General features: G+C 36.9%; 1 protein-coding gene across 1 annotated transcript in view; it reads right to left on the minus strand.

The window, feature by feature from the left end:
- TMED5 (transmembrane p24 trafficking protein 5) overlaps positions 1 to 15,976 on the minus strand; it is a 28,972-nt gene that overhangs the window by 8,269 nt on the left and 4,727 nt on the right. Inside the window, exon 2 of the mRNA XM_050807102.1 lies at positions 601 to 698. Coding sequence (XP_050663059.1) covers positions 601 to 698 — 98 coding nt within the window. The remainder of the gene's footprint in view (positions 1 to 600; positions 699 to 15,976) is intronic.

Below are 15,976 nucleotides of genomic sequence, written 5' to 3' on the forward strand. Positions count from 1 at the left end.
GATGGGGTTTCATCATAGCCAGGATGGTCTCGAACTCCTGACCTTGTGATCCGTCTGCCTCGGCCTCCCAAAGTGCTGGGATTACAGGTGTGAGCCACAGCGCCTGGCCTCAGGCCTTCTGATTATCTAAAATGACTGAGGTCTGAGTCAAAAAAAAAATTTACATACACACAAAAATATACTGTACTGTTGTTTTAAGAAAGAAACTATGAACAGAAATGGTATATAGCCAGCAGCTCAAGAAACTTTAAGACATATACCTGGAACAGTAGCTTTAAGTTAAAATAGAAAGCTTGTGCTGGCCAGAAGGCAGGTTTAAAATGCCACAATAGATTGAATGCAATACCAGGGGAATACTAATTTACTAACCAAAGCACAGAAAAAATTTAGCCTGGATCAAAAGAAAACGCTTAAACAAAAATAGAAAGGTTAATGGAAAATGTTTTGGTTTATCAGATGGCCCACTATCATGAACTGTTTAAAATCATATGGAATTATCTAATATTGATATGTAGTATCAAATATGCTAACTTTCCATGCCCTGCAGATAGCCCACTGGTATTATTCAGCAATGAAACTGAACTAAAAGAGATTACTTACGTGTGAACTCCATCTGATTTTCTTTGTTCAAAAACTAAGGTTTTGCCTTCTGGAGAGGCAAGATGGAAATCAATATCTAATCCTGCTCCATCTAAAACCTGTAGAAAAACATACATGAGAAAAACATATATTACAAATTCTGGAAATAAAAAACTATATACAGTACATCATATTATGTAAAGATTTTCTAACCTAGAGAGGTAAGAAAGTCATCAGTGATGTCTGGGCTAGAAAAGAACCGAAGGATCATCTAGTTCAATTCCATTCATTTTTGGAACTTGTCCTTTCCTTACCCGTTTCTCTCACCATCACCTAAATTTAGGCCTACGGATATTACTGAAATAAATCTTCCTGAAATAGTGGTTTCATTCAGAATCCCTGTAGAATGGACAGAAACACAAAGGGAAGTTCAAATGCCCTGGGCCTTTTAGTTAAAACTTAGGCAATTGGCAGGGCACAGTGGCTAACACCTGTAATCTCAGCACTTTGGGAGGCTGAGGTGGGCGGATCATGAGGTCAGGAGTTCGAGACCAGCCTGACCAACATGGTGAAACCCTGTCTCTACTAAAAATATAAAAATTCCAGCTACTCAGGAGGCTGAGGCGGGAGAATCGCTTGAACCCAGGAGGTGGAGGTTGCAGTGAGCCGAGATCGTGCCACTGCACTGCAGTCTGGGCGACAGTGAGACTCGGTCCCCCCCCGCTCCAAAAAAAAAAAGACTTAGGCAATTTAGGACATTGTATATAACTTTGTTTCCTCTTCAATAAAAGAATAATTAACTATTTCTTAGCCTGGAATTCAAGACCACCACGGTGTGGACTCAGTATGAATTGTGTATTCGAAGCAGGTTGGTTCATGTACTAGTCAGTGAATACAATCTGTCCATTTATAATTCCAAAATGTCCTTCTATGAAGATGATGATGATAATCATGGCAACTAACAATTATAGTTGATGCCATAAATTGTCTTAAATGCTTTATGTGGATTAATTTATTCCTTATAACAACTCTAAAAGGTAGGTTCTATTATTCTCATTTTGTTCCTGAGGCACAGAGAAGTCATTTTTCCAAAGTGACACAGCATTAATTCATCTAGGCCACATTAAAAAAAATAAGTAAAAAATAAAGTGATACAGCAAATAAGTGACATGGTCAAAATTCGAACTCAGCAATCTGCCTCTAGAATAATTTTTAATAAGTATGCTGTGTTGCCTCTATTTCTGTTCCATTCTCCTAAATACTCATCCAATTGTACTCATTCTTTAAGAGCCAATTTAACACATTTATGCCTTGTGTTCCATTATTGGAACACTAAGCATGTGGCAGTTATATACTACTGCTCAAGGTCATTGCCAAGGTCTCATTTTGCAATTCAAAAAATTGCAACCTCCTGTATAAATAGGTCAAGTCCTTTGAAGTGTCCTCTGTATCCTCCTGTCAAGTTCTCTCACACTGTCTCTTGTATTACTACAGATTGCACACCTATCCTCTTTGGCACTTACGAGACATTCTCTGGGATCTAAGCATCTTTTTGTAGGATTCACTTGGCATAAACTTGTAGGTACTTTTATGGACACATATGTGGCACATCCAACATAGATGATAAAATGGATGAAAATTCTGTTCACCATTTTTATAACTCCAAGGGTACCAGTCCTAACAATGTTATTATCCATATTTTGCTTTTGTGTCACAGATGCAAATATTTAATAAATACATCTTTTTATCATCCTACACAAATTAAAGTGTCTCAGTGTTTTCCCTGTAGATCTGTCTGCAAACTTGTCTTCCCGTCTTCCTCCTTCCCTACGTTTTCTCTTTATTTATAGTGTTTGTTAAAATTTTAAAAAGAATCTATTTGGAACACTGTACAGTACAGCCTCTTAAGAAAAAAAAAGAAAAACAAAAAAATACCTAACTCAATGGCTACTCTTTCTTAACATTTCATTTTATTTTTCTTGGTGGCTTTAATGTGACGATATAAAAGATTACCTACTCCTGTGCTCTTATTGTTCAACAGAACTGGTTTCAAATGGCTGGCTAAATATACATAATTTTCTTCTTTAAATCCCAGTGAAATGAAGAAGACATGTAACAATTAAAATCTATAGGCTGGGTGTGGTGGCTCATGTCTAATCCCAGCACTGGAAGGCCGAGGTGGGTGGATCATTTGAGGTCAGGAGTTTGAGATCAGCCTGGCCAACACGGCAAAACCCCATCTCTACTAAAAATAAAAAAATGAGCCAGGCATGGTGGCACATGCCTGTAACCCCAGCAACTTGGGAAGCTGAGGCAAGAGAGTTCTCTTGCTTGAACCCAGGAGGCGGAGGTTGCAGTGAGCAGAGATCATGCCACTGTACTTTAGCCTGGGCAAAAGAATAAGTGAGATTCCACGTCAAACAAAAACCCACAAAGAAGAAAAATTCCTGTTTCAAAAGATGAAAATCCATAAAAATCTTTAGACAGGATCTAATAGATGTGAAGCAGGATAAATGAAAAAAGACTATAAGATATTGAGTTTTCCAAAGGATTTAAAAAGTACAACCTTCTATCAGAAGTAGCAGAAGTAGTAGAGAACTGCATCTAATTGGGATTAGCATCAGAATTCTTATATATAACATTAGATGGAAAAAAATAATGGAGCCATGTAGTCAATGTTCCCAAGTAAAAAGATATTTACTGAAGTCAAAGCAAAAATAAAGCTATTTGCCAGGTGTGGTAGCATGCACTGGTAATCTCAGCTACTTACTTGGGAGACTGAGGTGGGAGGATCACTTGAGGCTAGGAGTTAAAAGTCTGTAGTGTGTACTATGAAAGTGCCTGTGAATAGTCACTGCACTCCAGCCTGAGCAATACAGTGAAACCCCATCTCTAAAAATTTTAAAATAAATAAATAAAGCTATTTTCAGATATCCAAGGACTCAAAACATTCTCAAAGAATTACTCAAGGATACCCTCCAAAAACAAACAAACAAACAAAATCTATTAAATCAGAAAACAAGCAATGTAACAAAGCTAAGAAAATATTTTAGTAAAACAGTTAAAAAGCAGTTATTGGTAGTAGCTGTCAGGCTTAATGAAATTGTTAAAAATGATTTTTAAGACTATGGAAGCTTAATTAAAAAATCATAAAATATACTTCTTTTTTTTTGAGACAGAGTCTCGATGCCCAGGCTGGAGTACAGTGGTGCTATCTCAGCTCGTTGTAACCTCTGGCTCTTGTGTTCAAATGATTCTCCTGCCTCAGCTTCCTGAGTAGCTGGGATTACAGGCATGCGCCACCATACCCGGCTATTTTTGTATTTTGTAGAGACGGGGTTTCACCATGTTGGCCAGGCTGGTCTCAGAACTCCTGACGTCAAGTGATCCACCCACCTCAGCCTCCCAAAGTGCTGGGATTACAGGTGTGAGCCACTGTGCCTGGCCATAAAATATACTTTTAAAATACAAAATAAATATTAAAAATGCCACAATCTGGGCCAGGCACGGTGGCTTACTCCTGTAGTCCTAGCACTTTGGGAGGCTGAGGTGGGCGGATCACTTGAGGTCAGTGGTTCAAGACCAGCCTGGGCAACATGGTGAAACCCTGTCTCTACTAAAAAAAAATTAAAAAATTAGCTGGACGTGGTGATCTGTGCCTGTAATCTCAGGTACCTGGGAGGCTGAGGCAGGAGAATCGCTTGAGCCCGGAAGGCGGAGGTTGCAGTGAGCCAAGATCACGCCACTGCACTCTAGCCTGTACCACAGAGCGAGACTCCATCTCAAAAAAAAAGCCATAATCTGAAACAAAAATTCCAGTTTATTTCAATGGAACATGATGGGGATAATAGTAAAACTGTTAAAAGTTCGGTTAAAAGAAAACATACACGTTAATTTTGATGCTGACAAATGGATGCTTAAACATTAAATAGAAGGACATCCAATTTGGCAATATACAGATAACCAAAAAGCCCTCCCAGTATAAAACCCCCTGGAAATGCTGGATTATATTTTTAAAACAATCTTTGCAACTACATGGTGAGAGCAAAGAAAAAAAAAAGACATGAAAACTAGAGTGGTAAGTGGTAGTCTGTGAAGGGGGTTAACTTGTCAGTTACCTGGAAGCTTGAGATTTAACATCCCCATGAGGACAGGTCATGAAGCTTTGGGGCTGAATTATGTAAGGAGCAGGAACTAAGAACTATGCATAACGCTAGGATCTTTGAGGGGTCATACCATCAGTAAAAGGGTTAAAATTTTTAAAAAGTCCACCAGTACACAGAGATCACAAGAAAGCTTGTCTGTCTTGGCCTCAAGTCATATGTGAAAAAATAATATAAGCTCACCAGATAATTCATCTATAAGCTTACACATCAAGCAATTTTGTAGCTCAGTTTCACTACCCACGTGTTCACAGACTCAATCAGAGAACAATATAAAATGTAGTCCTCTATCGTGGAATGCCTGGGAGGAGGAAATGCAAAACCTTTCTGGAGGGTCATATCCTCAACCTAGGACACACACGATTCACACAGGATATAGCCCCATTAGGCATGGGTTTGATGGGTAGCTTCTGACATGGCTCTCAATGATCCCTGCCTTTCTGGTATTCATACACTTGTGTAATAAATACAACATGGCAAAAGTGATGGGATGTCCCTTTCATAATCAGGTTGCTAAAGATTATAACTTCCGTCTTGCTAGCTTGTTCTCTCTTGCTGGCACTTTCTCTTGCCCTCTTACTCGCTCTGATGAAGCAAAACCTCCATGTTGTAAGACGCTTTACAGAGAGGCTCATGTGGCAAGAAACAAGGAAGGCCTCTGGCCAACAGCTTGTAGGGAACTGAAGCCTAAGTCCAACAACTAGTAAGGAATTGAATCCTGTCAACAACCATGAGTGAGTTTGGATCCTTCCCAACTGAGCCTAAGATGACCGCAGTCCTGTGAGAGATCCAGAGTAGAAGACCCAGTTAAGCAGTGACCAGATTTTCCTGACCGGCAGAAACTAAAGCTAGTAAATGTTTTAAGCCAGTAAATTTTGTGGTTGATTAGTTTTTTATCAATAGATAACTAATGGTTCTACATAAGAAAGGAGAGCATCAGGAAAGGAATAAATGAAGAAAAAATAAAATCATCTTTCTTAATCTAATAAATAGATTATTGTTCAAAGTAATAATAGCAACAATGTATTCAGTGATTACAACATGTGGATAAGTGAAATGAATGACAACTATAAAGGATGGCAGAGAGGAACTGGGAAAACTCAGTTATAATGTACCTGTACTATCCATGAAAGTGGACTTACATTAGTTGTAAATGTATATTACAAATCTAGGGCAAATTTTTTTAAAATTTTAATTTGTGTGGGTAAATAGTAGGTGTACATATTTATGGGGTACATGAGATGTTTTGATATAGGCAAGCAATGCATATTAACCATATCATGTAAAATTGGGTATCCATCCCCTCAAGCATTTATCCTTTGTGTTACAAATAATCCAATTATACTCTTAGTTATTTTAAAATGTACATTTATGCTACAACAAAAGTGCCTTACAAAGCAAAAATATTTTAAAAAGAACAAGTTATTATTGACTATAGTCACCTGTTGTGCTATCAAATAGTAGGTCTTACTCATTTTTGTTCTTTTTGTACCCAATAACCATCTCCACCTCCCCCTCCACCCCCCAGCCTCCCACTACTCTTCCCAGCCTTTGGTAACCATCCTTCTACTCTCTATCTCCGTAAGTTCAATTGCTTTCATTTTTAGCTCCCACAAATAAGTGAGAACATGTGATATTTGTCTTTCTGTGCCTGGCTTATTTCACTTAGCATAATGACCTCCAGTTCCATCCATGTTGCAGCAAATGACAAGATCTCATTCTTCTTTAAGGCTGAATAGTACTCCATTGTGTACAAGCACCCCATTTTCTTTATCCATTCATCTGTTGATGGACACTTTAGGTTGCTTCCACATTTTGGCTATTGTGAACAGTGCTTCAACAAACATGGAAGTGCAGGTATCTCTTTGATATACTGATTTTCTTTCTTTTGGGTATACGCCCAGCATTGGGATTGCTGGCCTATATGGTAGCTGTATTTTTAGTTTTTCAAGGAACCTCCAAACTGTGCTCCATAGTGGTTATACTAATCTACATTCCCACCAACAGTGTATAAGGGTTCCCTCTTCTCCACATTCTTGCATTTGTTATTACCTGTCTTTTGGATATAACCCCTTTTAACTGGGGTGAGATGATCTCATTATCGCTTTGATTTGTATTTCTCTGATGATCAATGATGTTGAGCACCTTTTCGTATGCCTGTTTGCTATTTGTATGTCTTCTTTTGAGAAATGTCTATTCAAATCTTTTGCCCATTTTAAAATTAGATTATTTTTTCCTGTATAGTTGTTTAAGCTCCTTATATATTCTCGTTATTTATCCCGTGTCAGATGGGTAGTTTGCAAATATTTTCTCCCATTCTTGGGTTGGCTCTTCCCATTGTTAACTGTTTCCTTTGCTGAGCAGAAGCTTTTTAGCTTGATGTGATCTCATTGGTCCATTTTTGCTTCTATTGCCTGTGCTTGTGAGGTATTACTCAAGAAATCTTTGCCCAGACCAATGTCCTGGAGAGTTCTGATGTTTTCTGGTAGTAGTTTCATAGTTTGAGGTCTTAGATTTAAGTCTTTAATCCATTTTAATTTGATTTTTGTATATGGTGAGAGATAGAGGGCTAGTTTGATTCTCCTGCATATGGATATCCAGTTTTCCCAGGACCATTTATTGAAGAGACTGTCTTTTCCTCAGTGTATGTTCTTGGCACCTCTGTCAAAAATGAGTTCACTGTAAGTGTATAGGTTTGTTTCTAGGTTCTCTATTCTGTTACATTGGTCTGTGTGTCTGTTTTTATGCAAGCACCATGCCATTTTGGTTACTATATCTTTGTAGTATAATTTGAAGTTAGGTCATGTGATTCCTCCAGTTTTGTTTTGTTTTGCTTAGGATATTTTGGGGTTATTCTGGGTCTTTTGTGGTTCCATATACATTTTTAAATTGTTTTTTCTATTTCTGGGAAGAATGCCAAAGGTATTCTTGCATAGAATCTGCAGATTGCTTTGGGTAGTATGGACATTTTAACAATATTGATTTTTCCAATACATAAACATGGAATATCTTTCCATTTTTGGTGTCCTTTTCAATTTCTTTCATCAATGTTTTATAGTTTTCATTGTAGAGATCTTTCATTTTTTCAGTTAATTCTTAGGTATTTAATTTTACTTGTGGCTACTGTAAATGGGATTACTTTTTAAATGTCCTTTTCAGATTGCTGTTGGCATATAGAAATGCTATTGACTTTTGTATGTTGATTTTATATCTTGCAACTTCACTATATTTATCAGTTCTAATAGCTTTTTTATGGAGTCTTTAGATTTTTCCAAATATAAGATGTATCATTTGCAAAGAAGGATAATTTGACTTGTTTTCCAAATTGGATGCCCTTTATTTGTTTCTCTTATCTGATTGCTCTAGCTAGGACTTCCAGTACTATGTTCAATAACAGTGGTAAAAATGGGCATCTTTGTTGTGTTCCAGATCTCAGAGGAAAGGCTTTTCCCCATTCAGAAGATACTAGCTGTAGGTCTGTTGTCTAAGGGTTTTGTTATGTTGAGGTATGTTTCTTCTATACCCAGTTTTTTGAGGGTTTTTATTATGAAGATATGTTGAATATTATCAAATATTTTTTCAGCATCAATTGAAATAATATGGTTTTTGTCCTTCATTCTGTTGATATGATGTATCATATCATTCTACTGATTGATTTGAGAATGCTGAACCATCCTTGCATCCCAGGGATAAATTTCATTTCAACCACAAACATTTTAAAAAGAAATATAATTGATATGTTGAGAAGAAAGAAAGTAGAATTATATAAAATGTTCAGTAAAAACCAAGAAGGCAGAAAAGGGAGGGAAGATGTAAAAAAAAGAACAAGTACAATGAATAGAAAGGAGTTATAAACATGGCAATATTAACCCAACAATATCAATAAGTATATTGTGAATGGTCTAAATATGCCAATTAAAAGAACTGCCAGAGTGGATGAAAATACAAGATTAACCATAGCCTGTCCACAAGAAACCAACTTGAAATATAAAGACACAGATAGATTTAAAGTAAATGGATGGAGAAAGATATACCATGTTAACACTAATCAAAAGAAATCTGGAGTAGCTATATTAATGTCAGAGAAAGACAACTTCAGAATAAGGAAAATCTTCAGGGATAAAGAGGGGCATTACTGGCCGGGCATGGTGGCTCACGCCTGTAATCCCAGCACTTTGGGAGGCTGAGGCGGGCAGATCACGAGGTCAGGGGATCAAGACCATCCTGGCTAACATGGTGAAACCCCGTCTCTGCTAAAAATACAAAAAAAATTACCTGGGCGTTGCAGCATGTGCCTGTAGTCCCAGCTACTTGGGAGGCTGAGGCAGGAGAATCACTTGAATCTGGGAGGTGGAGGTTGCAGTGAGCTGAGATGGCACCACTGCACTCCAGCCTGTGCGACAGAGCGAGACTCCGTCTCAAAAAAAAAAAAAAGAGGGGCATTACCTATAATGAATGGGTCAACTTTCCATGAAGACATAACAATCCTTATGTGTATACACATAACAACAAGGTATCAAAATATGTGAGGCTAAAACTGAAAGAGCCACAAGAAGAAATAGAAGATCACTACTATAGTTGGAGACTGCCACATCCCTCTATCGGTAATTGACAGATCTAGGAGGCAAAAAATCAGTAAGGATATAGTTGAACAGAATAGCACCATCAATCAACTGTGTCTAATTGAATCTTGAGAACTAATCAATCCAATGACGGAAGAATAACATTCTTCTCAAGCTCATATGTAACATTCACCAACACAGACCACATTCTGGGCCATAAAACACACTTTGACTTGTGCTGTCAGACCACAGAAGAATTAAGGTAGAAATCAGTTAACACAAAAATAGCTGTAAAATTCCCAACTATTTGGAGATTAAACCACACATTTATAAAGAACTCATGGGACAAAGAAGTCTCAAGATAATTTTTTTTTAAACTTCAATGAAATGAAAATACAACCTAACAAAAATTTGTGGGATACAGAGAAATCAATGCCTAGAGGGAAATTTATAACATTGGATGAACTTATTAGAAAAGAAGAAAGATCTAAAATCAATAATCTAGACATCCACCTTAGGAAGCTAGAGAAAGAACAGTAATATAAACCTAAAACAACCAGAAGAAAAACATTAGAGCAGAAATCAAGAAAATTGATAACAAGAAATCAACCCAGAAAAAAAAAAAAATCAATGAAGCAAAAAGATGGTTCTTTAAAAAGATCAATAAAACTAATAAACCTCTAGTCAGGCAAACCAAGAAAAAAAGAGAAAAGACACAGAACACTAATATTAGAAATGAAAGCTGGGTCATCATTAATTATCTATGGACATTAAAAGGATAATAATGGCCAGGCAAAAATCTTCAACAAAATATTAGCAAAGCTAATTCAACAGTGTAAACAAAGAATTTCAACCATGACCAGATGGATTTGTTCAAGTATATAAGCCTGATTCAACATTCAAGAATTATTTCATGTAATTCATCACATCAACAGACTAAGGAAGAAAACTCAGATGATCACAGCAATGGCATACGTATGGAAAACATTTGATAAAATCCAATATCAATCTATGATATTTAATATTAAAAAAAATCTTAGCAAACTAGGAATAGAGCGGAACTTCCTCAACTTAAGGAAGAACATTTACAAAAATCCTACAGCTAAGACCACACTTAATGGTGAGAAACTAGAAGCTTTCTCACTGAAATCAGAAATAAGACAAAGATGCTACTCCCTCATTACTCCTACTCAACACCATACTGGAAGTTCAAGCTAATGTGATACAAGAAAGGGAAAGACATACCTATTGGAAAAGAAGAAATAAAACTGTCCTTGTTCACAGATGACATGATAGTCCATGTAGAAATCCTAAAGAACTGCCAAAAAAACCCCTCCTGGAGCTAATAAGTGATTATAGCCAAGTCTCAGTAAACAATATTAACATACAATAGTAGCTGCTTTCCTATACACCAGCAACAAGCAACTGGAGTTGGGAATAAAAAATACAATACCATTTACATTAGCACTAAAAGAAAAAAAAGAAAAAAAGAATTAGGTACAAATCTACCAAAATATGTACAAGATCTATAGAAGGCAAACCACAAAACACTGATAAGAGAAATCAAAGAAGAGCTCAATAAAGAGATATACCATGTCAATGGACAGGAAGACTCAATATTGTTGAGATGCTAATTCTTCCCAACTTGATCTACAGACTCAATGCAATCCCAATCAGAGTCCCAGCAAGCTATTTTGTGGATATTGACAAACTGATTCTAAAATTTATTTGGAAAGAAAAAAGATCCAGAATAGCCCAGACAATATTAAAGAACAAAGTCAGAAGACGGATATTACCCAACTTCAAGTCTTAGTATACAGTTACAGTAATCAAGATAGCATGGTACTGATGAAAGAACTGACAAATAGAGAACAGAACAGAGAGCACAGAAATAAGTAAAAAAGATCAATGGCTGCCAGGAGTTCAGTGTTTGGGAAAGGGGGTTTGCGTAGGTGGGGTACAGGGGAGTTTTAGTGCCATGGAACTATTCTGTATGATACTACAGAATATACTAATGGTGAATACATAACATTATGCATTTTTCAGAATGCATAGAACTGTACAATAGAAAGAGCAAACCTTAATGCAACTATGGACTTAACTTTAGTTAATGTTAACAAAATGGCCCTCAATTTTAACAAATGTACAACACTAATGTGAGTTGTTAATAACAGAGAAAACTGTATGGGAATGTGGGGGTATATGTGTGCTCAATTGTCAATTAGTCTATACATCTAAAACTCTTCTAAAGAAAGCCTATTAATTTAAAAAAACTACAAAAGAAAACCATAAGAAAAGAACAAAACCAGGCAGAGATAAAAAAGAAATATCTCTATGAAATGTTAATGGAAAATATTTCAGACTTTCTGCAAATGGAAATGGAATAAAGTCAGGATTAATTATGGTAATCTGGGGAAAAGGGAGAAATAGAACATCTAGTCATTGAAATTATAAACTCAATAAAAGAGTCAACAGATTATAACTTAAAAAGATTAATGAACCACAATGAGATGTTACTTTACACTTGTTAGAATGGGTTTTGTAAAAAAGATGAATGATAACAGTGTTGAAAAGGATGTGGAGAAAAGGAATGTAAATTAGTATATTATTGCCAGACATGGTGAGCACGTGCCAGTACTCTCAGCTACTCAGGAGGCTGAGATGGGAGGATCCTGAGCCCAGGAGTTTAAGACCAGCTGGGTGACACAGCAAGACCTCATCTCAAAAAAGAAAAAACAAATTAGTACATTGTTGGTGGGAATGTAAATTAGTACAGCCCTATGGAAAACAATATGGTGGTTCCTCAAAAAACCACAAATACAACTACCATATCATCTAGAATCTCACTTCTGGTATACATCCAAAAGAACTGAAATCAGTATGTAAAAGAGATATATGCACTCCTGTATTCACTGAAGCATTATTCACAATAGTCAAGACATAGAAACAATCTAAGTGTTCATTAACAAATGAATAAAGAAAATGTGGTATAGATACACAATGGAATACTGGAGGACATTATACTAAGTGAAATAAGTCAGTGACAGAAAGACAAATACTGCATTATCTCATATGTGGAATCTAATACAGTTGAATTCCTAGAAGTGGAGAGTAGAACAATGGTTACCAGAAGCTGGGGGCGGGGGGCTTGGGGAGAGAGGGAATAGGGAGGGAGTTGTTGATCACAGAGTACAAAGTTCCAGATATACAGAAGAAATAGGTTTTGAGGTCTATTGCACAGGAAGGTGACTATATTCAATAATAATGTATATTTCAAAATAACTGAGACTAAATTTCAAATAGCTCATCATAAAAAATTATAAGCAAGGCAATATTAATTAGCCTGATTTAATCATTACATATTGTACATGTGTATCAAAACATCACAATATACCCCATAAATGTATACAATTATAGTTTGCCAATCAAAAATAATATTGATAAATTTTTAAAACTAATTAAGTAGAAGATAGAGCTGAAGAAATTGTCCTTAAAATAGAAGAGACAAAGAGAGAAATGAGAGATTAAGAAGCATAGATGATGCACTTAAACTGCAGTGAAAATGCAGAAGCAGAAAATTTAAAAAGCAACAAGAGAAAATAGAGATGAACTACAAATATATAACAAACTGACAGGAAGCTTCAACAGCTATAATTGAAGTCAGAAGACAATAAAATACTAGTTTTGATGTATTTAGGAAAAATATCTGTCAGTGAAGAAAAAGTAATTCAATTCTTTAAGAAAAGTCTAGAGAGCAGAGCCATGAGAACCAGAGAAAAACAAATTAAGCCTGAAATCTGTCCTATTCAGACTTCCAGTTATATGAACCAACAGACTTCCTCTGATTCGGGTTATTTACCTGTTGATAAAAACTTTGTAAGGACTTTAAGGATCATGACATTTTAATTAAAATAATCATATGTTTCACCCCATCAAACCCTGTATGATTTTATGAGTATGGGAAAAGGTGTGGAAGAGTTCACATCTAGGAGAATGACAACAGGCATTCAATAGAGTTAGTTTTTTTTTTTTTTTTTTTTTTTTGAGACGGAGTCTCACTCTTTCACCCAGGCTGGAGTGCAATGGCGCAATCTCGGCTTACTGCAACCTCCGCTTTCCGGGTTCAAGTGATTCTCCTGCCTCAGCCTCCCGAGTAGCTGGGACTACAGCACACCACTGCGCCCAGCTAATTTGTTTTTTTTCTTTTTTAGAGACAGGGTTTCACCATATTGGAGGTTGGAGACCAGCTCCTGACCTCGTGATCCACCCACCTTTGCTTCCCAAAGTGCTGGGATTACAGGTGTGAGCCACCGCACCCGGCTTTTTCTGCTTTTACATCTTTGTATTGTTTGACTTACTCTAAGGAGGTTGTATATTACTTTTATAATTGGAAGTAAAAAATTGGAAGTAAAAAAATTCATAAAGGAGGCAGGTGTGGTGGCACGTGCCTGTAGTCCCAGCTACTCAGGAGGCTGGCTGAAGTGGGAGTATCACTTGAGCTCGAGTTCAAATTCAGCCTAGGCAACATAGTGAGACCCCATATCTCTCTCTCTCTCTTTTTTTTTTTTTTAACTTTTATTTTAGGCTTGGGGGTACATGTGAAGGTTACCTAGGTAAACGTGTTAAAAACCACAATTATGGCCGGGCGCGGTGGCTCAAGCCTGTAATCCCAGCACTTTGGGAGGCCGAGGCGGGTGGATCACGAGGTCAGGAGATCGAGACCATCCTGGCTAACATGGTGAAACCCCGTCTCTACTAAAAATACAAAAAACTAGCCGGGCGTGGTGGCGGGCGCCTGTAGTCCCAGCTACTCGGAGGCTGAGGCGGGAGAATGGCGTGAACCCGGGAGGCGGAGCTTGCAGTGAGCCGAGATCGCGCCACTGCACTCCAGCCTGGGCGACACAGCAAGACTCCGTCTCAAAAAAACAAAACAAAACAAAACAAAAAACAAAAAAACAAAAACAAAAAAAAAAACACAATTATTTTTGCACCAACCTAGTATTTCATCACCCAGATATAAAGCCCAGTACCCAATAGCTATCTTTTCTGCGCCTCTCTGTCCTTCCACCCTCCCTCAAGTAAACCCCAGTGTCTCATGTTTCCGTCTTTGTGTTCATAAGTTCTTATCATTTAGCTCTCACTTGTGAGAACACGTGGTATTTAGTTTTCTGTTTCTGCACTAGTTTGCTAAGGATAATAGCCTCCAGCTCCACCCATATTCCCACAAAAGACATGATCTCATTCTTTTTTATGGCTGCGTAGTATTCTATGGTGTATATGTACCACATTTTCTTTATCCAAACTGTCATTGCTGGACTTTTAGTTGATTCCATGTCTTTGCTATTGTGAACAGTGCTGCACTGAACATTCGCATGCATGTGTCTTTATGGTAGAATGATTTATATTCCTCTGGGTATATACCCAGTAATGGGATTGCTGGAGACCCTATCTCTTTAAAAAAAAAAAAAAAAAAGTGGGCCGGGCGCGGTGGCTCAAGCCTGTAATCCCAGCACTTTGGGAGGCCGAGACGGGCGGATCACGAGGTCGGGAGATCGAGACCATCCTGGTTAACACGGTGAAACCCCGTCTCTACTAAAAAATACAAAAAATTAGCCGGGCGAGGTGGCGGGCGCCTGTAGTCCCAGCTACTCGGGAGGCTGAGGCAGGAGAATGGCGTGAACCCGGGAGGCGGAGCTTGCAGTGAGCTGAGATCCGGCCACTGCACTCCAGCCTGGGTGACAGAGCGAGACTCCGTCTCAAAAAAAAAAAAAAAAAAAAAAAAAAAAAAAGAAAGTGTGTGTGTGTGTGTGTGTGTGTGTATATATATATAAATAAATAAATATGTGTGTGTATATATATATATAACTCAAATATATGTATCAAATTATTAAATATATTATTCTCCCCAAAACCCACCTATTTATATATATACTGATATACATAATACTTAAAAGTCATTTATATATATACACACATATATATATAAATGAACCTCAAAGGTATCTTTCTCTCTTTTTCCTTAGTATCTTGGCATGTGTTTTTCTTTTTTATCCATTGTCTTGTTCCACTTACTCCCTTGTGCCTATATATATATGGCTTTTGAGTTTTTGTTTTTTTATATACATATTTATATTTACATATACTTTATATATACATATATATACATATAATATTAGACATGTATACCTGCAGATAAAATGGAAATAGGAGGTATTCCAAATGGCATCAGATATATTATGCAAGTAAATTTTAAAAATTAGATGAAATGGCCAGTTTACTAGAAAATATTGAAATTTAGCTCTATACAAAAATGAAAAGACTAATAAAAATTTTTAAAAATTGATACAGCTATATTCTCCCAAAAACCCACCCAGATAGTTTTACATATTTGGTGAACGTCTGGTTCACTCATTCAAAGATACTTTTTAGTGCCTATTATGCCCTTAAAAAGGTATTGTTCTAGGCTCAGGGTTTATTTTCTAGCTAACATTTTTTGAGTGCTTATTAGGTGCTCGATACCATTCCTTTTACATGTATTAGCATATTTATTCATAATAATATGTAGTGGGGAGCAGGTGACTATTGTTATTTTATAAGTATATAGAAACTAGTACAGAGAGGCTCAATACCTTGCGGCCAAAATGATCTTTTAAAAAACACGAATCAAGTTAA

The sequence above is a fragment of the Macaca thibetana genome, chromosome 1 (genome assembly GCF_024542745.1).
Source record: "Macaca thibetana thibetana isolate TM-01 chromosome 1, ASM2454274v1, whole genome shotgun sequence".
In the NCBI taxonomy this organism is placed as follows: Eukaryota; Metazoa; Chordata; class Mammalia; order Primates; family Cercopithecidae; genus Macaca; species Macaca thibetana.